The sequence below is a fragment of the Taudactylus pleione genome, unplaced genomic scaffold, assembly GCF_031769625.1.
Source record: "Taudactylus pleione unplaced genomic scaffold, aTauple2 ptg000087l, whole genome shotgun sequence".
NCBI classification, from domain to species: domain Eukaryota; kingdom Metazoa; phylum Chordata; class Amphibia; order Anura; family Myobatrachidae; genus Taudactylus; species Taudactylus pleione.
The window spans coordinates 6732149-6752500 of NW_028284489.1; the positions used below are offsets into that span (position 1 = coordinate 6732149).

At 46.2% G+C, this 20352-nt stretch overlaps 1 protein-coding gene across 1 annotated transcript in view; it reads right to left on the reverse strand.

The window, feature by feature from the left end:
• Positions 1–2398: 2398 nt before the first annotated feature.
• Positions 2399–20352, reverse strand: part of LOC148529061 (AP-1 complex subunit mu-1) — a 43986-nt gene continuing 26032 nt past the window's right edge. Inside the window, exons 9-12 of the mRNA XM_088468954.1 lie at positions 19233–19391; positions 16788–16913; positions 16630–16705; positions 2399–3357 (exon numbers count right to left, since the gene is read on the reverse strand). Coding sequence (XP_088325080.1) covers positions 3335–3357; positions 16630–16705; positions 16788–16913; positions 19233–19391 — 384 coding nt within the window. The 3' untranslated portion in view covers positions 2399–3334. The remainder of the gene's footprint in view (positions 3358–16629; positions 16706–16787; positions 16914–19232; positions 19392–20352) is intronic.

Here is a 20352-nt window from a genome sequence, read left to right on the forward strand (position 1 = left end):
CATGTGTGTTAATCTTTGTAGTAACATGTGCTGGTTATGTCTTCTCATTATATTGTTTAGGTGGGTGAAAATTTTAAAACTTCAAAATCAATAATTAAAAAAATAATAATTTACTTAATTACATCCACATTGAAGCTGGGACGTGGGTTAGAATGGGTGTGTTGATATGGCCAAAGTTAGGGCATGTTGAGGCCAATTTCGTAAAAAAAAAAAAAAATGGCCACTGAAAAGACGCAATCTTCTTGGATGGACCAGACTTGTGAGTACGGAAACCCTTATTAGTGTTCAGAAAAAAATATATACATTTGTGTCTTCTACACTTAGTATTTTAAATGTTCCAAGTCACTACAGTATTTATTATATGCACTATGGCTATTTTTAGTACTCTGTGAAGTTACACCTTCATTTGTATTCCAAAGCATCTGATCGTAGTACATGATGGAGCTGCAGTGCTGAATTGCTTATGCAACTAACTCTAAAGAAGTATCAAATTTTTTAGGCTTAAGACGTATTCTACGATTATGTTTGTGTCCAACTCTGAACGTACTGTATTGTGTGGTGTTTCTATGATGGATGGTCCAACTGTGGCAGGCACAGAGTAGTGTGAACTGTGGGCAGATTCAGCTAACAGTCTGCCATGTACGGTGCCCTGCTGAACCCCACCACCTATAATTTAATTATCAGTGTCTCTCACTGTTCTTTGTACTACACAACCTCATGACCATCAGTGTAGCTAATCGGCTGTGAGCATGGATGCTCGGATGACCCAAACACTGCACCTGTTCACAGCAGCTATTTAACCAGGCATTATTATAAAGTTAGTCCAGAAGTTTAAAACTCTGTCCAGGTTTTAAAAATAACCATACTTGGGCACAGGTGCCTTAGGGCCTGATTTACTACCGTACTCTACTACGATTATGCGCGTAATTGGCTTATTGTTGCATACTGTGCGTGCATCACAGTGTGTGAATGCAAACTAGCCATTGCGTTCAGGACTGCGATCGCAGTGACTAAGCAGACCCATCGCAGAAGGATTAACAGGAAGTGCCATTTGTGGGCGGGGGTAGTTGGGCAAACGCAGGCATGCCAGTGCGTTTGAACGCCATTGCAGGAGCGTGCATAAGTTATCCACTGCGATGGCCTACGCAGCCTGAGGCCTGATAACTTCCACGCACACTAGCAATTTCTAAGTAAGGTCAGGGCTTGTGCAAGTGTGCATGATGCTGCCATTGTATTCGATTGTACCAAGGGTTTTGGCAGTCTTGGTAAACATTACGGATGTGCAAGGTAAGGTGGGCGTCCTTATGTAGTGCTGTGTATGGCATTGCGATCGCAATATATTAGCATAATATCGCAGTTGAACTGCGTGCGTAATCACTATTGCATTCGCAGTTGTGTTCCGTAGTGAATCATGCCGTTAATTAGTACCTCAGTCTGTTGATTTAACCATTTGTGTGCAATCATGGATATCCTTAAAACCTGGGGTGCCTTATGGACCAGGTTTGGAAACCTCTACACTAGTCATTTATATGGTTACACTAAAACAGTGGTTCTCAAACTCTGTCCTCAGGTCACATTTTCCTGGTCACCCAGAAGGTGCACAGGTGTATTCATTACTCACTGACATTTTAAAAGCTCCACTGGTGGAGCTAATTATTTCACTTGTGATTCTGTGAGGGGACTTGGAAAACTTGCACTGTTTGGCATCCTGAGGACAGAGGGCGTGATTCAGAGCCGCTCATAAGCGGCCGCTCGTTTGCTCTGAGCGATGTTCGCACAACTGCGCATGCGTATGGTTCGCAATGCGCAAACCAGTCATTGCGGCCAGAAATCGTGCGCTCGTAAAACAGCGAGGGGCTGCTAATTTGATTGATAGAATGTACCGTTTGTGGGTGGTAACAGGGGAAGGTGCTTGAAAACGGGGGAGTGGAGAGCCGAACGCAGGTGTGCCTAACAGTCAAAACGGCATTTAATGGGTGTGCATAATTAGTAAAGGAGTGTCATCGACCACGTCACTTGGTTGTCTTTTAGCCTGAACTGCTCGCAGTGATAGCGGGAAGTAAATCCTACCACAAGCACTGCGAGCAGTTCAGATGCCTTTCGATGTTCCCGATTAATCTAATAAATAGCGGAGTTGACGTGTGATGCGAACGGCAAATGGGCGTCTTTACAAAATAGCGAGTGCATTTTTCGGACGTTCGCTCAGACAGAGGCGTCAACACACCGCAAAGAGTGAGCACTCAATTTAAATATCCGGCCCCTTTTTAAGAACGAGCGTCCGCAAATAGCGTCCGGGTCTGAATCAGGCCCAGAGTTTGAAAACCTGTGCACTAACAGAAGAAATGATGGTTAGTCATTTTAGTATAGAAAATCTATAGATTGACCAGGGTGCAGTAAATAAAAATGAAAGCGTGTATACCTTTAATCACATACAAAGAACTGAAATGTAACAGCATATTATTTATTCAGCATTTTAGTACAACATACTACATAGCCCTGCCAACCAAACAACTCTGCACCAGAAATTTGATATAAATGACCTGTCATTTAAAATGCTACAGTTTTGCAGATTTTCTTTAGTACAGGTTCTGACCCCAAAATATTACAGAGTGAATCGCAATGCATTGGTCCCCTATTCCATAGGAGATATTAATTACATGAAAAAGTAGGTATTTTAACCTATTAAGGTGAGACAGTATAAGATAACATGACTTAAGTCTGAAACATTTTTTTAAGTCAAATAATAGCATATAAAACTGACAAACTCAGAAGTGATGTCATTTCTATAAAAGCTGGGAGAACAGCCTGTACTGAGCTATGATTTTACACTTTTCTTTGTAACAGTAAACCAAAGTTAGAAAGGGGTCATCTCACGGTAGCGTGTAGCTGCAAAACTTAGCTGGTTTTGCCCTTTGAAGCAACACAAGTCTTGAACCATCTTCACACAAACTGCATTCAGGAGAATGGCACTTTGATACAGGCACATGGCAAATATATCATTGGCTCGTGTATTGCAAAATACATCTTAAACAAATCTCTTACAAGTTTGTGTATTCACCAAACAAAAGAAAGACTGACCATGCACACAAGAAAAACAATGCATTTCCGGCAGGGTTTCTCAAAGCCAAATAGTGTATGAAATGGAACTGTAACATCAACGGCCCATTAACCCCCCTGTAATACAAATATCGCTCAGCAGCTTCTATACAGTTTTCCTTGTGACCTTCATATTCGGCACATTCCTTCCATGTTCCGCAAAGCATGTAACTAACCAAACTTCCATGTAATTATAGTTTCTACTTAATATAAATGTGGAGCAAAGATTGCGGCTTCTTTACTGTGTTCGTAGTTGATAGTCTATTAGAGAAATGGGGAGAAAAAATAAATTGCTTTAAGTGCATTGAGATTTACATGTTCAGTGGGCAGATTTTAACCATGCACATTACAAACTATAGGGCAAGTCTATGAAATACCTGGCATGAGTTCAGTAATAAGGATTACAACTTGGGGCCGTATTCAATTAGCACCGAAAAGCCGTTTTCGGCGAAAAAATTGAGCCGGTGACATTGCGCCAGCGGAAACTTATCCCCGTATGAAATTGTGGCGACTTTTCACCGGTGCAGAAACGCAATGCGATGTAACCGGTGGAAAGTTTCGCTTATGAATAGCGGTCGAAAAAAAAAAGTGCAGATTTGCGGTTTTGGGGTGCAAAGGTGGGGAAGCTACCCTGCACCCTTAGGACAGGTCCCCAAAGGTAAACTGCATTTAAAAACCTCCTGAAAAAAATGAACACCCCAAAAATGGACTTTGAAAAAGGGGGTGAAAAAGTACAAAGTTGGAGTACAAACTTAAAAACGAAAGAGACTTTGGGTGGGGTCTGCAAGTATGGGGGAAGTTTTTTTTTTTTTTAATGATTGCAGGTGCTTGCTGAAGGTGTGTTTTTCAAAACCTCACTTTTGCGATTTTTAACCATGCTTGCACCCATTTTCATGTACCCCAAATTTGCTGGGACTAGTTATTTTCACCCATAAAACTGCTAAATGCTAGTCTTCATAATTTGTGCAAAGATGCCAATTAGCAGCTATTGAGATCATTTAAATACCCCAAATAACTTCAGCAGGCCTATTCGGGGGTATCTATAGTGATCCCCAATGTTAGTGCATCTTTTGGGGGGCGTCAGGCTGATTTCCCCAAATCTGACAGCACTTTTCGCAAGTTTGCGTTTCGCCGGGTGCAGTTTTAGCTGATTTCTAATTAAATACGGTGATAATATGAGATATGGTAAGAACTTACCCTTGTTATCTCTATTTCTACGAAGTCCATAGGGTTCCACAGGATACCTTGGGGGGGGGGGTATAGGTGTGACGTCAGTCGCTGGGCACCATAGAGTTAAGCTTTTCAGCCTCCCAGGATGCACTAGGGTCCCCCTCCTATACCCCGCCCCCGAGCCAAGGCACCTCAGTTAGTTATCAAGCCATAGGCCGGAGGAGGAGAAGGAAGAGAGAGAAAAAAAGATCTGGACACATACAAGAATCACATTCTCACCAGAGGGAGACGGAAAACCGGTGACCAGAGCAAAGCCCATCTGCAGCACAGGTGCGACAGGGCGGGAGTCCTGTGGAACCCTATGGACTTCGTAGAAATAGAGATAACAAGGGTAAGTTCTTACCATATCTCATATTTTCTACTTCAGGGTCCATAGGGTATCCACAGGATACCTTGGGGATGTCCCAAAGCAGTATCCTTTAAGGGTGGGGACGCTCCTGTGCAGAAAGGAGAATCCGCCGCCCGAAGGAAGCATCCTGAGAGGCGAAGGTGTCAAACCTGTAATACCTCACGAAGGTATGGACAGAGGACCACGTAGCAGCCTTGCAGATCTGAACTGCCGAGGCACCACGTCGAGCTGCCCACGAAGGACCCACAGACCTAGTGGAATGAGCCTTCAGAGAAGGAGGGACCGGTAGGCCTTCATGAAGATAAGCTTCAGAAATAGCCATACGGATCCAGGCTGCCAAAGTTTGCTTTGAAGCAGGCCAACCCTTTTTACGGAAGCCATAGAGGACAAACAAAGCGTCCGACTTCCTAAACGAAGAAGTGCGGTCAACATAAGTCCTTAAGGCCCGCACAACATCCAAAGAGGCCTCACCCACGGAAAGACCCGGTGAGTTAAAGGCCGGAACAACTATTTCCTCGTTAACATGAAACTGGGAAACAACTTTGGGAAGAAACTCGGGCCGAGTGCGGAGCACTGCCCTGTTCCCATAAAAAACCAAGAAAGGGGGTCTACAAGAAAGAGCCCCTAACTCAGAAACACGTCTGGCCGAAGCAATGGCCAGAAGGAAAACAGTCTTAGCTGTTAGCCATTTAAGATCCACTGAGCCCAGTGGTTCAAACGGCGGTCCTTGGAGAGCCCTCAGGACCACAGCCAAATCCCAAGGCGCCACAGGTGGAACAAAGGGCGGCTGAATGCGGAGAACACCCTGCATAAAGGTGCGCACATCCGGGATTGTAGCGATCCTACGGTGAAACCAGACAGATAGGGCCGAAACCTGTACCTTCAAAGAAGCAAGGCGAAGCCCATGATCTAGTCCCGCTTGCAGGAAGGCGAGAATCCGAGACAGACGAAACTCCCGCGGTGCATAACCGCTCGGTCGACACCACTGGAAGAACGTATGCCACACGCGATGGTATATCCTCGCGGAAGACGGTTTCCGAGCTCGTAACATGGTACGCACCACAGAGCTGGAAAACCCCCGGGACCTCAGCATGGCCGTCTCAACAGCCACGCCGTCAAAGACAGCCGAGTCAGGTCCGGGTGAAGGCAAGGACCCTGAGACAGAAGGCCCGGTCGTAGCGGCAACCGCAGAGGACTGTCCACGGACAGACCCTGAAGGTCTGAGAACCAGTGCCGTCTGGGCCACGCGGGAGCTATCAACAGGAGCGTCCCTCCTTCCTGTTTGAATTTCCGGATTACCCGTGGAAGAAGGGAGACCGGAGGGAACAGGTATGCGAACCGGAACGTCCACCGGACGGACAGAGCATCCACCAGAGACGCCCCTTCGTCTCTTGTGCGAGACCCGTACACCGGCAACTTGTTGTTGTGCCGGGACGCCATGAGGTCGATTTCTGGAAGACCCCACCTGTCCACCAGTAGTTGAAAAACGTCCGGGTGCAGGGACCATTCCCCCGGATGAACGTCCTGGCGACTTAGAAAGTCCGCCTCCCAATTTAGCACTCCCGGGATGAAGACCGCTGATATGGCCGGAAGATTGCGCTCCGCCCAAACCAGGATCCGAGAGACCTCTACGAGAGCCGCCCGACTGCGAGTTCCTCCTTGCCTGTTTATGTAGGCCACGGTGGTAGCGTTGTCCGACTGGACCTGCACCGGGCGACCCTGGAGAAACCGCTGTGCCTGCTGGAGAGCATTGAAGACCGCACGGAGTTCCAAGATATTTATTGGAAGCTCCGCTTCTGTCGGCGTCCACCTGCCCTGGAACAAGTGTGGACCCGAAACTGCTCCCCAGCCCCGAAGACTGGCGTCCGTTGTCAACAGGACCCAATTTGGAACCCAGAACGGACGTCCCTTTTTTAGGTGTGTCGTCTGTAACCACCACGCAAGGGACAGGCGAACCTCCTGGGTGAGCACAATCGTCTGGGACTTCAGAGACTGAGGCAGCCCGTTCCACTTGGACAGGATCAGGTGCTGCAGAGGTCTGGAGTGAAACTGGGCGTATTCCACCATGTCGAACACCGACACCATGGAGCCCAGTAACCTCATCGCCGAGTGTAAGGACACCCGGCGGCTGTGCAGGCAACTGCGCACCCTTGACTGTAAAGCAGAGATCTTGTCCTCCGTCACGAAGATCCTTTGCTGTCCCGAGTCCAATAAGGCTCCAAGATGCAGAATCCTCCGAGACGGGATTAGAGTGGACTTCTGCCAGTTGATTAGCCAGCCGTGCCGTTGCAGCAGTGCAATGGTCAGGTCCAAGTGGCGTAACAGGAGCTCTGGAGATCCTGCCACCAATAACAGGTCGTCCAAATACGGCAACATGCGGACTCCCTGCAGCCGCAGAGAAGCCGCCATGACCGCCATCACCTTGGTGAAAACACGTGGTGCTGTTGCCAGGCCAAAAGGTAACGCCTGAAACTGGAAGTGGTCGCTGCGGATTGCAAACCTGAGGAACTGTTGATGGCGCAAAAGAATAGGGACATGCAGGTAAGCGTCCTGTATGTCCAATGACACCAAGTAGTCCCCAGGTTCCAGCGCCAGAATGATGGACCGTAGGGTCTCCATCCGAAACTTCGGGACCCGCAAAGACTTGTTGAGTGCTTTGAGGTTGAGAATCGGACGATATGACCCATTGGGTTTCTGTACCAAAAATAGATTTGAATAGAAACCCTGGCCCCTCTGGGAGAATGGAACAGCCACTATAACTCCAGCCTGGAGCATAGTGTGCAATACCTTCCGCAGCTCCGTAGCCTTGTTCCGGTCTGATGGGAGACCCGTGGTGAAGAAGCGAGCCGGGGGTCTGTGCCGGAAGGAGAGGGCGTATCCGTGGGAAACCACCTCCAGAACCCAAGTGTCTGTCGTAGTGGTCGACCAACACTGGGCGAACTGTAGCAGGCGGCCTCCCACCCTGGGATCCCCCAAAGGGAGGCCCGGACCGTCAGGCCGCAGGCTTGTCATCTGGCTTGGGGGCCGGACGTCTGGTACTCCATGCCTGCTTCCGGGGCTTGACCGATTTCTTAGGGCCAGCCTGTCGAGGAAACGACTGTGGTTTGGGCCTGCCCTGGGCCCTAGATGACCGAAAGGACGCTGGTCCCGAACCAGAAGGAGCAGCGGCCGACGGGAGACAAGCAGATTTGGCTGCCGCCAGCGTGGCCACAATCTTATCCAGATCCGGACCGAAGAGAACTTCTCCGGTAAACGGCAACGCTTCCAGACCTTTCTTGGAACCTGCGTCCGCCTTCCAGGAGCGCAGCCACAAGGTGCGACGAGCAGCTACCGCTGCTGAAGAAATTCTAGACACCAGAGTACTAATGTCTAGAGCCGCCTCGTTGATGTAGGTGGCCGAATCACAGAGATTGCCAATCAACTCCGCCTGTTCGGCCGGACAGTCGGCTTCAAAAGAAGCCTCTAATGAATCCGCCCAGCGCTCCATCGCTCTGGCAACCCAGCAAATGGCCATAGCCGGCCGTGCTGCCCCCCCTGCAAGGGAATAAGCGGACTTCAGGCAGATTTCTACCTTGCGGTCCGTAGCATTCTTAAGGGAGGACATGGATGGCATCGGCAATGTGGCACTACGGACAAGACGGGTCACGTGAGAATCCACCTGTGGAGGGGATTCCCACTTAGCAAAATAATTATCCGCGAACGGATAAGCCACCGCCAGGCGTCTCTGCGGCTGGTATCTTTTGCCAGGTTGTTTCCATGCCTCCTCTAAATGGTCCACCAACTGACCCGAAAGAGGAAAGACTGTGGCATCGCCCTTCACATCTTTGAAAAAGGCATACTTAGATTTAGCCGCTGGGGGAACTTCGTCCTCAATCACCAAGGCTGTGCGGACCGCCCGAATAAGTCCAGGAATATATACTTTGGACTTAGCATCAGCGTCCTTAGTATGGAGAGGTTCCTGATCGTAAGGATCCAGAATCTCCCCATCATCAGACGTCCCTTCGTCATCCTCATAAGGAGCGGACAGAGACGCCACCGGCCTTTTATGAGGCTGCATCACAGACTCCCCTTGCAACACATCCGACAAGTGCTGTACAGAACTCGTCAGGGAGTTAACCCACGCTGGCTCCTGAGAACCCGGGAGCGGGGAAATAGGGAGACTGTGGGGTACCACCAATTGTCGTGGGAACCCCTGCATGGGTGACGACACCACAGACTGCTGGGACAAACCCATCGGAGTAAACGCGGGCTGCGGAGCTAACTGGCCCACTAAAGCTGTTAACGCCTGAGCGAAACAAGCCCAGGGCGGCTCCTGTACCGGTGCTGTAACCGTAATAGGCCGCGCCATGGACAAACACTGCCGGCAAAGGCCCTCCGCGCTACCCTCCCCCTCCGCTAACGGTACTTTGCACGTGGTACACTGTAGCCGGAGGGGAAAATCACTTTCAGACATGATGGCACCACGTATGTGACCTCTCTCACCAATTAAGTATTAAATAGGCGAGAGACCAACCTGCAGCACCGCACCGCACCGCAAGGGCTTTAGCAGAAGAACAGGAACAGTAATAAAGCTGACAGTTTAGTAGAAGAAAAGTTACAGGCAGCGCTAGCACAGTCACATACAATGCAGAGAAATAACAATTCCTGCACTAACAGCGCTGATCACTCAACTACACAGACACAGGGCCTGGTAGGACACAGCGCTGCATACACAGACCTGAGCCACAGCGGAGGAGAGGTATGCGGGGGGACCCAGACCACGATGCTTCCGTCCAGCGCTTCCAGCAGCGTTCACCATGCGTTCTGGAGAAGATGGCCGCCGAGGAGCAGAGAGGAGGCTGGCCTGGGGGAGGAGCGCTGCCACAGGACCAGTCGGCAGCATGCAGAGAGGGCTGTGTGCAGCGGGGGAGGCGCCGGCTGTGAGACAGGGAAGGCGCGCTCCCCTGGCATGCATTTAACCCCTGGGACGCCGCAGCGCTACCGCTCTGCTGCGGTCCGCTGTCCCAGGGGGTAGTGGAAAGCGCAGGTTGGTCGCCTGGCTCCACGCTGCAGCCTGTCCCCAGGGAGCCCCCTGCCTGGGGACTTAGGACCATGTGACCATCGGGGACCCACCACGGGACCCCGCTGCTTACCTTTGTCCCCCTTGGATCCGGCCATGGTCCGGAACATCTGGGATCACAGCTAGCTATGACCCCAGATGCTCACCAGCATCCCCGGATCGGTACCGGCGTTCTGGTACCGGCGGGGGTGTAGGGAAGACAGCATGGACATCAGGACTGACTGTCCATGCTGTACATCCAGATGTGCAGCCACAGCTGCACTGAAGAAAGCTTCAGGGGCTCTTCTAGCCCCCCACTCCGACAGGTGCACCCGACGCCGGCCGGGCACCAAACTAAACTGAGGTGCCTTGGCTCGGGGGCGGGGTATAGGAGGGGGACCCGAGTGCATCCTGGGAGGCTGAAAAGCTTAACTCTATGGTGCCCAGCGACTGACGTCACACCTATACCCCCCCCCAAGGTATCCTGTGGATACCCTATGGACCCTGAAGTAGAAAAAGTACTTTTTCACAATGTCGGCGAAAAAGTCCTGCATGCGAAAAGTACGGGACTTTTTGCGGCTAATTGAATATGCCCATAAATATGTATTTATGAAGGATTCTGCACATTACATAATTTACAGTACACTTGTTATAGACTGCACTGTACAATTCAAATATGAGCCTTTCATTACTTTGTGGAAGGTTAGACAAGTGGGTACAGCGGTCATAGACGAGGAGATGGATAGAGAATTTATTAGGTTACCATGCAACAACTTATTGTCATGTATATACATATATACAGTAGTCCCCTCTCCAATGACCAGTAACTGCTTCACACCTACAATGATAAGAATTAAACACACAGCAACATCGAGAACTGTGGGCTGCTCCTTGTAGTTGTCGTATAAGGAGCTTCTCTGCACCCGCTATCCTGCTCTATGTTCTGCAAATTCTGGGAGAAGTGCACTGTGTCATTTTAAGAGGAGCAGTCATCGTTTAATTACATCCACCTTATTAACAGTACTTGGAAAGCAAGGGAAACGGAGACTGCTAAAAAGAAAGACCCTCCGGCACAGTGCTTGGAATTTCCCTAAGTCAGTGATTCCCAACCTCGGTCCTCAAGGCACACTAACAGTCCTGGTTTTAGTGATATCTATGATTGTGCACAGAAGGTTAAATCAGTATAACTGTGGTACTAATTGAGTCACCCTAAAACCTGGACTGTTAGTGTGCCTTGAGGACCGTGGTTGGAAACCCCTGCCCTAAGTGAACTAATACAAAGATATTGCTGTGACCATTCTTGTATAGCAATTTATACAAAGGATTATTATCCACTAAGCAAAAATAAGAGTTATGGTAGACTGACCATTGATAACTCTTTTTCTTCGAGGTCCATAGGGTCCACAGAAAAACTATGGGGGTAATGTGCTTTGAGAGATCCAGGCACCAAACAGTTAAAGCTTTCAGCTCCCAGGATTCCTCGTGTCCTCCTTCATATATACCTCGCCCCCAGCCACAGGCCTTCAGTTTTGTAAACAAGCCTCAAGGCAGGAGAAGGAAAGAGGAGAAGGAAGAACAATTGTACACCAGAAGCACTCTCACACAAGATGAGGGAAACCATGACCAAATAAAAAAAAAAATCCCCATTGCAGCCAGGTACATCAGGGTGGGGGCCCTGTGGACCTTGAAGAAAAAGAGTTATCAATGGTAAGTCTACCATAGCTCTTATTTTCTTCTTCAGGGTCAATAGGGATACCATGGGGATGTACTAAAGCACTTCCCCTAAGGGTTAGGGATGCTCCTGAGCAGAAAGGAGCACTCATCACCCAAAGTAAGCATCCTGAGAGGTTAAAGTATCAAAGGCGTAGAACCTAAGAAAAGTGTGGACAGAAGACCAAATGGCTGCCTTGCACAATTGTTAAGCAGAGGCACCACGACTAAATGCCCATGATGGTCCTACAGACAGAGTAGAATATGTGCTGTCACAGTGTTTGGGACAGGGAGATCAGCCTGTGTATACATCTGAGAGATAATCATGTGCAACCATCGAGCCAAGGTCTACTTGTTAGCTGGCCATCCTCGTTTTGTGAAAACCATAGAATACAAAAAGAGCATCTGAGTTTCTAATAGAGTTTGTATGCTCCACATAGATAGAGAGCACAAACTACATCCAGGAAGACTTTACCTACCGAGAGGTCTGGAGCCTGAAAAGCTTGAACTGCAATTTCTTCATTTATATGAAGACGGGACACTAACTTCGGAAGGTTACTCTCCCTTGTACGAAAAACAGCTCTATCATCCTGGTGACAAATTAAAAATGGGGAGCGACAAGAGAGCACTGCCAAATCAGAGAGACTGCGTGTAGAAGAGATAGCGAGGAGAAAAACTGTCTTCGCTGCCGGGGGTGTTACCGGTGGGACAGAAGGAGGCTGAACTCGCAGAACTCCCTTAAAAAAAATTCTAACATCTGGTAATGGAGCAATCTCTCTCTGGAACCAGACTGACAGTGCAGAAACCTGCACTCTCAACGTGGCCAGGCGGAGACCACTATCTAACCCTGCCTGAAGAAAAGCTAGTACCCTGGAAATCTTGAACACCTTAGGACCATATTTCCTATGGGAACACCATTGACCAAAAGAATGCCAAACTCTGTAATAGATGCAGGCAGAGGCAGGTTTCCGTGCCCTAAGCATTGTTTGAATTAAACGTGCACTCTCATAGTGGCCAGACGGAGACAAAGGTCTAAGCCAACCTGGAGAAAAGCCAGTACCCTGGAAACCCTAAACACCTTAGGGTCATACTTTCTGTGGGAACACCATTGACCAAAAGAAATCCAAACCTTGTAATAGATGCGGGCAGAGGCAGGCTTCCGTACTCTAAGCATCATTTGAATCACAGAGCTGGAGAAACCTTTGGCTCTTAAGATGGAAGATTCAAGAGCCTCACCGTCAAAGCCAGACGAGGTAAATCCAGATGCCGGCAGGAACCCTGCATTTACAGATTCGGCCATAGAAGAGGATATGGGACTGTCTATGGATAGATTCTGTATGTTTGTGAACCAATGATGTCTGGGCCAAGCCGGACCACTAGTATTAGTTCCGCCTTCCTGCTTGAATTTCCTGAGGACTCTTGGGAGGCGGGAAATTGGAGGAAAGAGATACGTCAGCTTGAAGTCCCATCTTACTGCCAGTGCATCCACAAATGCTGCCGATGGGTCTCTGGATTCATTGAGTACTCACATTATGAATATTACAGAAATGGACGGAAAATTACGCTCTGCCGAAATCAGAACCTTTGGCACTTCCCTTCATGGCTGCATGACTGAGTGCCTCCCTGATGATTGAGACAGGCCACTGTAGTCACGTTTTCGGACTGGATCTGGACCGGCTTGCCTTGGAGCAGGTCCTGTGCCATGATAAGTGCTTTGTATACTGCTCGCAGTTCCGGAATATTTATTGGCAGATGACTTTCCTGATTTGTCCATCTTCCTTGAAAGGTGTGATGACCTGTCACTGCCCCCCCATCCTTGATGACTGGCGTCCGTGGTGAGAAGCACCCAATTTGGAATCCAGAATGGGCTCCCTTTGTCCAGATGATCCTTTTTCAGCCACCACAAGAGGTAGAGACAAATCTCTGGTGTGAGAAGGATCCTCTGGGACCTTATAAGCTGATACTGTCCGTTCCACCTGGAGAGAATTAATCTTTGCAGAGGCCTGGAATGAAACGGAGTATACCCCACCATGTCGAAGGTGGATACTATTGATCCCAGGACCTGCATCGCTGACAGAATGGACACCTCTCGCTTACGTAGCAGTTTGCGTACTTGCAATGATAGGGCCGCAATCTTGTAATCTGGCAGAAATAACGTCTGTGCCAGAGAATCCAGAAGAGCTCCCAGATGTACCATCTGCTGTGTTGGAGAAAGTGATGATTTCTTTCAAATGATGATCCAGCCGTGGTTTTGTAAGCAGGCCATGGTCAGATGAAGATGGTTTTGTAAAACAACCGGAGTCTGAGCCAATATCAGAAGGTCGTCCATATATGGCAGTATTCTGACTCCCTGATGCCTGAGATAGGCTGTCATGACTGCCATTATTATGGTAAATACCCGGGAAGCTGTAGATAGACCAAAGGGTAGAACCTGAAATTGGTAATGTTGCTAAAGGACAACAAACCGTAAAAATTGCTGTTGGGATGGTATAATAGGAACATGCAGATATGCATGTAATCTTCTGGATCCATTGCCAAAATAATTGATTGGAGAGTTTCCATACGAAACTGGGGTACATGGATAAACCGGTTGAGGATTTTGAGAAGCCCCATTTGGTTTTTGTACCTGAAATAGATTGGAACAACAACCCCTTCCCTGTTGCGACACAGGAACCGGGATTATTACCCCCACCTGCATTAGGGAGTGAATGGCTTCCTGAAGGGCCAAAGCCTTGACCGCATCTGATGGAGGATCTGTACAAAAAAAAAAAAACTTCAGAGGAGGATGCCTCCTGCAAGTGAGGGCATACTCCTGAGAGACCACTTCTCAGGCATCTGTTGTTGTTTGACACCAACAATCGCAAACTAATAGAGTCGGCCTCCCACCCTGGAATTCCCCAGGAGGAGGCCCACCCCATCAGGCCGGGGATTTGTCGTCCAGTTTAGAAGCTGTACATCTTGCCGGGCCAGACCGCTTAGTTTGTCGCCTTGACATTTTGCTCCAAAAAGTACTTTTTCATAGAAAGGTAAAACTTCCAGCGCCTTCTTTGCCCTGTATCAGCTTCCAGGATCTTAACCAAAGGGCCCTGCGTGCCACTATTGAAACTGCTGATGATTTAGAGGCTAAAATTCCAGCATCTACAGCAGCTCGTCCCATATAGGAAGCAGCTTCTCGTATGTGGGAGATATACATCATCTGTTCTCTGGTAGCATTTGGTAGAGAATCTTCAACAGCTTTGGCTACCCAGGCTCCAGCAATAGCTGGATGAGTAACCGCTCCAGCTGATGAAAATATTGTTTGAAGATATGCTTCAATTTTTCTATCCGTGGAATCCTTCAGGAAGATGCTAAAGGAATAGGCAATGTAGCATTTATGATTAAATGCGTCACATGAGCATCCACAGTAGAAGGTACCTCCTGCTTAGTACATACAGAAGCCGGGAAAGGATACAACAATGTTATTCTCTTATTCACATAAAAATGTTTGTCAGGGTTACCCCCATGCTTCATCCATAAGCTCAGTGGGCTGTTCAGATACAGGAAACTCCGTTTTGACCACCTTCCGGTGGTGATTAAACACTAGAGCCTTCTTACTATGAGCTGGTTCATCATCCTGAATATCTAGGATTGATTTAACCTCCTTCACCAAAGAAGGAACATCCCCTGTGGACGGATGGTCCTCCTCCCCGGAGCTAGACCCTGGAGAGGAACCCTGCTCATCATTCAATTCCTCTGATGATGCGACTGAATCCATATGTTGAGCAGACAGATAATAGGATAACTGTGCTTAAGTCCTTAGTAATTACCGGTCTGTTATCAACATTAGGTGGAGCCATACTCTAACTAGAATGGCCATAAACATCCTTCCAGTAAGGATGCATAGGAGGTTCAAACATGGCACCAAGGAGGCATAGTGGGAGCAGCCATGTGATCTACAAACTGCTTCATTACCTAGGACAAAGAGGATACCCAAGCTGACTATGTCCAGGGACAGGTAAACTGGACTGGTGAGGTGGCTCTTTATAACAGACAACACACAAACCATCCTTAATGTCCAGAGGGGACAAATAAGCCATACATGATTTAAATGAAACCAGCACAGAATGGCTCCACCTCCTGTATCCCTTTATCTAGACATGTTCAATAAAGGCACAAATTGCAATGTTATGTGACAGCCTTAACAAAATCTTAATGAATGAAGTACTCTAAGAAAAACCTCCACCCCAAGAAGCTGGAGAGAAAAAAAAAAACAGTGAGAGTTATAATTGACAGACAGAAATAAAATAGTGTCAATACAGCAGCTAGCAAACAGTCACATACAATGCATATGTAATACAATTACAAATCGACTCTAAATCAACTACACAAACACAAGGAATGGAAGGATATAGAGCACTATATACTTTAACCAAGGGAAAGTTATACAGGGAGACTGACCCAAACCCTCCTGAGTCCAACAGCTACAGAGCGCACTGAATGTGGACCGTGAAGCGTCTCATACACACGTGGAGGGTAGGTGGAGCAACCCAGGCGGCAAAACCCTTCGTAGGGAGTGTGTCGGGGGAGGAGCTGCCGGGGGAGCGTCTACCTCCCCATAGCTGCATTAACCAGCCGGGTACACTTGCCTCGTGGCAGCAGAAGTGTCTGCTGCCGATCCCCCGGCGTCAGACGATAAGGCCCCGATGGTGTAGGAGGACGCGGACAATCCCGGGCCCTGACAGCAGCGGCTTCTGGTGCATCTCTGACACCAGAAGCAAGGACTGCCGGGCGCAATTCCCCGTAAGCGAGGAATCGAATTACCAGACATCTCCGTGCGTCCGGTTGCAGTCCGGGTCGCAGCATTACTGTTAGCAAGCTCAGCAGCGACCCGCCGGAATCACCAGCCCAGTTACTGGTCTTGCGGCTTGGCTGAGGTAGATTGAGTCGCAGTCCATGAGTCTTAATTCGGACCAAAAAAACATAAAAATTAAATAAAACATAAAATAAAAGCTTAGGACTGCCTGGTTGGTGGACTTGATGAAGATGTGAGCTTTACTCTGGATAGATAGAGATATATATATTGTATAGGTGTTAGAATTTTCATATTAGATTAATCAATTTATATTCGTGGCCTTTTAATATCATTAAATAAGTATGTGGTGAATTTCATTCAATTCACTTATGTTTCTAAAGAATATTGCAGTGTCCGCTCCTCAGATTCACTTACCTCCATTCTGGGTTATATACCGCACCCATGGCAAAGCCTGGTAACCACTCTTCTCAATTATTTTCAAGTAACGGACCTGCACAGAATAAAAATATATAGTTATACTGTAAAATAACAAAGCACTTTCATCATACACGTTGGCATATGTTGTTACATACCTGGATTCCAGAGGTGGTAAAGTAGGGGATCTCAAATTTCACACTGATAGGTGGTTTCCCCTCTTTATCCTCTGCCTCAACACTGGGAAGGCCAAAGTGCGCTCTCATGAGATACTCCTTCCCACCCTACAAAGATTTAGAAAAAATAAACAAACACAAACTGCATTATGCATACAACAATACATAAATTTATGCATTTTAAAATAGACACAATTTAGAATTTAACACGGAACAAAACTACTGGATGAAAGCACTTCTGGACAAAGTCGGTGCATTACACTAGTCTCCTAGTGTCCTCAGATATACTTTTAATAAACCACAAGAATAGAATTTTGAATGGTTCTTTAGTGAAGTACTCAGAATTTAGCATCAGTTAATGGGGCTGCAGCATAAACTCATAAAAACAGGATGCACATCCATCCATAACAATTCTTATTAAGCTAAATACTTGCTAGAAAACTAGTTTTGCCTATTTATTTAATCACAGAGACACAAAACTGCAAAGAAGCTAAAGAAAAAGTAGGAACCAATCCAGTGTATTACAATACAGCCTATAAAAGGTGTGCTTTATGCATGAAAAGACCATTGTGATTCCGATCTTATTGAGAGAATTACTGATACATTCCTTGCTGATATTGGCTGAATTTTAGAAGATTTATGTATGTTGTATAACTTTCAAAGTAAAAGGATAACGCCTGAAGAAGTCTTGTCAGACGAAATACATAGGGTTACTTTTTTAAGATTAATTTTGGAGCAAGCAACTGAAAACATCATGTCCCTAAAAGAGTGAATTTCATTTATGCAAAAGTGAAAAATTGACAAACTGTACAATATATGATTTTATACTTTGTAAAAGTACTATTTTAAATTGTGGTCATAAAAAGTTTCATTATTTAAGGGCATCTATAGTAATATATTTGTATGTACTAGGGCAGCACAGACGGTGTAATGGTTAGCATTACTGCCTCACAGCACTGAGGTCGTGGGTTCAATACCCACCACTGCCCTAACTGTGTGGAGTTTGTATATTCTCCCTGTGCTTGCGTGGGTTTCCTCCGAGTACTCCGGTTTCTTCCCACACTCCAAAAATATATTGGTAGGTAAATTGACTCCCAACAAAAATTAACCCTAGTGTGTACATGTGGTAGGGAACATAGATTGTAAGCTCCACTGGGGCAGGGACTGATGTGAATGGCCAACTGTACTCTGTAAAGCGCTGCGGAATATGTGTGCTATATAAATAACTGATAATAATAATGTATTCTATTGGCTTTTGATACAGAAATATTAGAAAGTAGATCAAGTAATTGGTTAAAATCTCTTACCATCTTTCAGTTTAATATATAACCTAAGATTTTAAGAAAATAGCGCCCCCTTCAAACCTTGTAAGCCATATTACTATCAGCCTCACTAACAGGAGACCTTTTTAGGGGTGCTACTTAGTTTACTACTAATTTCAGTGCAGAATAAAGTTATTTTTAATAATATCTATATATTAAAAGCACTGATCCACGGCACTCACCATTCCTAGATTTTGGGTGCATTTAAGATTGCAACCCCCATCACGGGACCCCACTTTACTGCAAGTCCCTACTCTATTGCTTAGAATTAGAACATGGAACTAGCTATCAAATTAGTGTTAAACTCAAGGTATGCCATCTGGTTTAAATGTCACATGCACCCCTTTTAACCTGTTTAATCTAGCTCGTGTCAATTGTTTTGTTAGGTGCTTTGCAACAGGTGTGCTAAGTGACTGTCAAGTTGAAAAGCAAAAGTTGATGTGAGCTTTAAACCAGATAGCATACCTTGAGTTTCACACTTATGTGATCGCCATTTGCATAGCGAGCCATGCGATTCCCCACTCCTCTCATACGCTACGGTGTGCACTGCGATCACACCATGCATTCCTATGGAGGCTCGGTCACATATCATGTCGCCCTATGTGTGGCGCGATTTGCCGCTCCAGCGGGCAAGGATATAGCTGGGCATATCTGTATGTATACAGACACACACACACACCAAAATCTCAACATTGTGAAAGTCAACAACAGAATGTTGACAGACAACATTTTAACAATATTAAATTTAGGCGGCCAGTAGGGATACTTACCTCGGCAATGCAAAACCGCATGGTTGACATGCTGACTATCATCGATATTCACAATACTGGCATTTGACTTGTCAACATCCCATCTATGTCTACATTGAGAACATGTTAATATTTTGTACCACACCCACATTACAAAGCCCATAAAATAGTTAAACGAATAGAGATTCACCAGGGTAGACTAGTAGGTAAAAATAAATAGTTCGATCTAATGTGAAATTTAGTCTAATCATTACCTTATGAAATACCCCTCTTGTTCATGGGGGGGTTTAATAGGCTTAAATTAACTATGGCAAAACAGATCTAAAGAATACGCTCAACATGGTAATGTGTCTTACCGGGAAAGACTTTATAGACCACACTATCTCGCTGTTTTCTGGCACCCATTTCACACTCCCCACCGTTGTCTTGAACTTGGGAGAGTCAGCATCATTTGGAACTGGAATGTGAATCTCCACATTGTTGGCAGTGGATCTTCGTTTGAACTGACTTTTGGCCTACAACAAAGAGAAAGTGGACCATATATAAGCATGTTATTTCACAGAACATCCAAAGGTGAAACATCACGGTGAGAATTAAAGAACCCTTCCTATGGCATGAAGAAAAGGACATTACTATTTATTACATGCAAATAAATCAAACATTATGAGCAGATCCATTCATCTTAGGTCTTCATGTGGTCTATAGGTAGTACCGTAGTCATTTCAACTCACTGGATTAACAAAGGCACATGTGATGTAACAATCCAGAGATTAAAAAAAATAATAATAATACAGAGTAATAGACCGTTGCTACTTGTAATTTCCTGAAGCAGAAGTTCCATCATTACAGTCCAGGTTTAAAGGATATCCATGTTTGAGCAAAGATGACTTGATTAGTACATCAGTCAATTTGATTTAACCTTCTGGACTCAAGCATGGATATCCTTAAAACCTGGATTGTTATGACAGAATTTGGGAAACTCTGCTCTAAAAGTATGTCAGGAAAACTGAGCTGTACAGTTTACCAACAGGTCTAGGGCCTGCTGAGTGCATGACACATATTTTACTTATTACTTGTAATATCTATTCATCCTTATTAAACAATCGATGTCTGATTGGTGCCATTAAAAATATGTAAAGTTATCATCATTAATTATGTATGGTTGAATACAAGAGTTTTAAACCTTATAGATTCCATCTGGTTATTGTCTAAACCAAGTAATGTTGCCTTTGTCTTATATATTCTGCTAGTTAAAAGATAAGTGTCTGTTGTATTCTAGTTAACTGAATAGATTGTGTCGAAGATAACATTTTATGAACACAATTAAATGTTATTCATATTTCTCATTGCATTATCTGCTCAGATTGCTGGTATCAATAGCAGGTGTTTTGTCCTTGAAGTTTTAGGTACTCCGGACTATAAATAAACTCAATTTCCACACGTTCTTTCAGCAACGTTTTTGTCAAGTGCAATAAA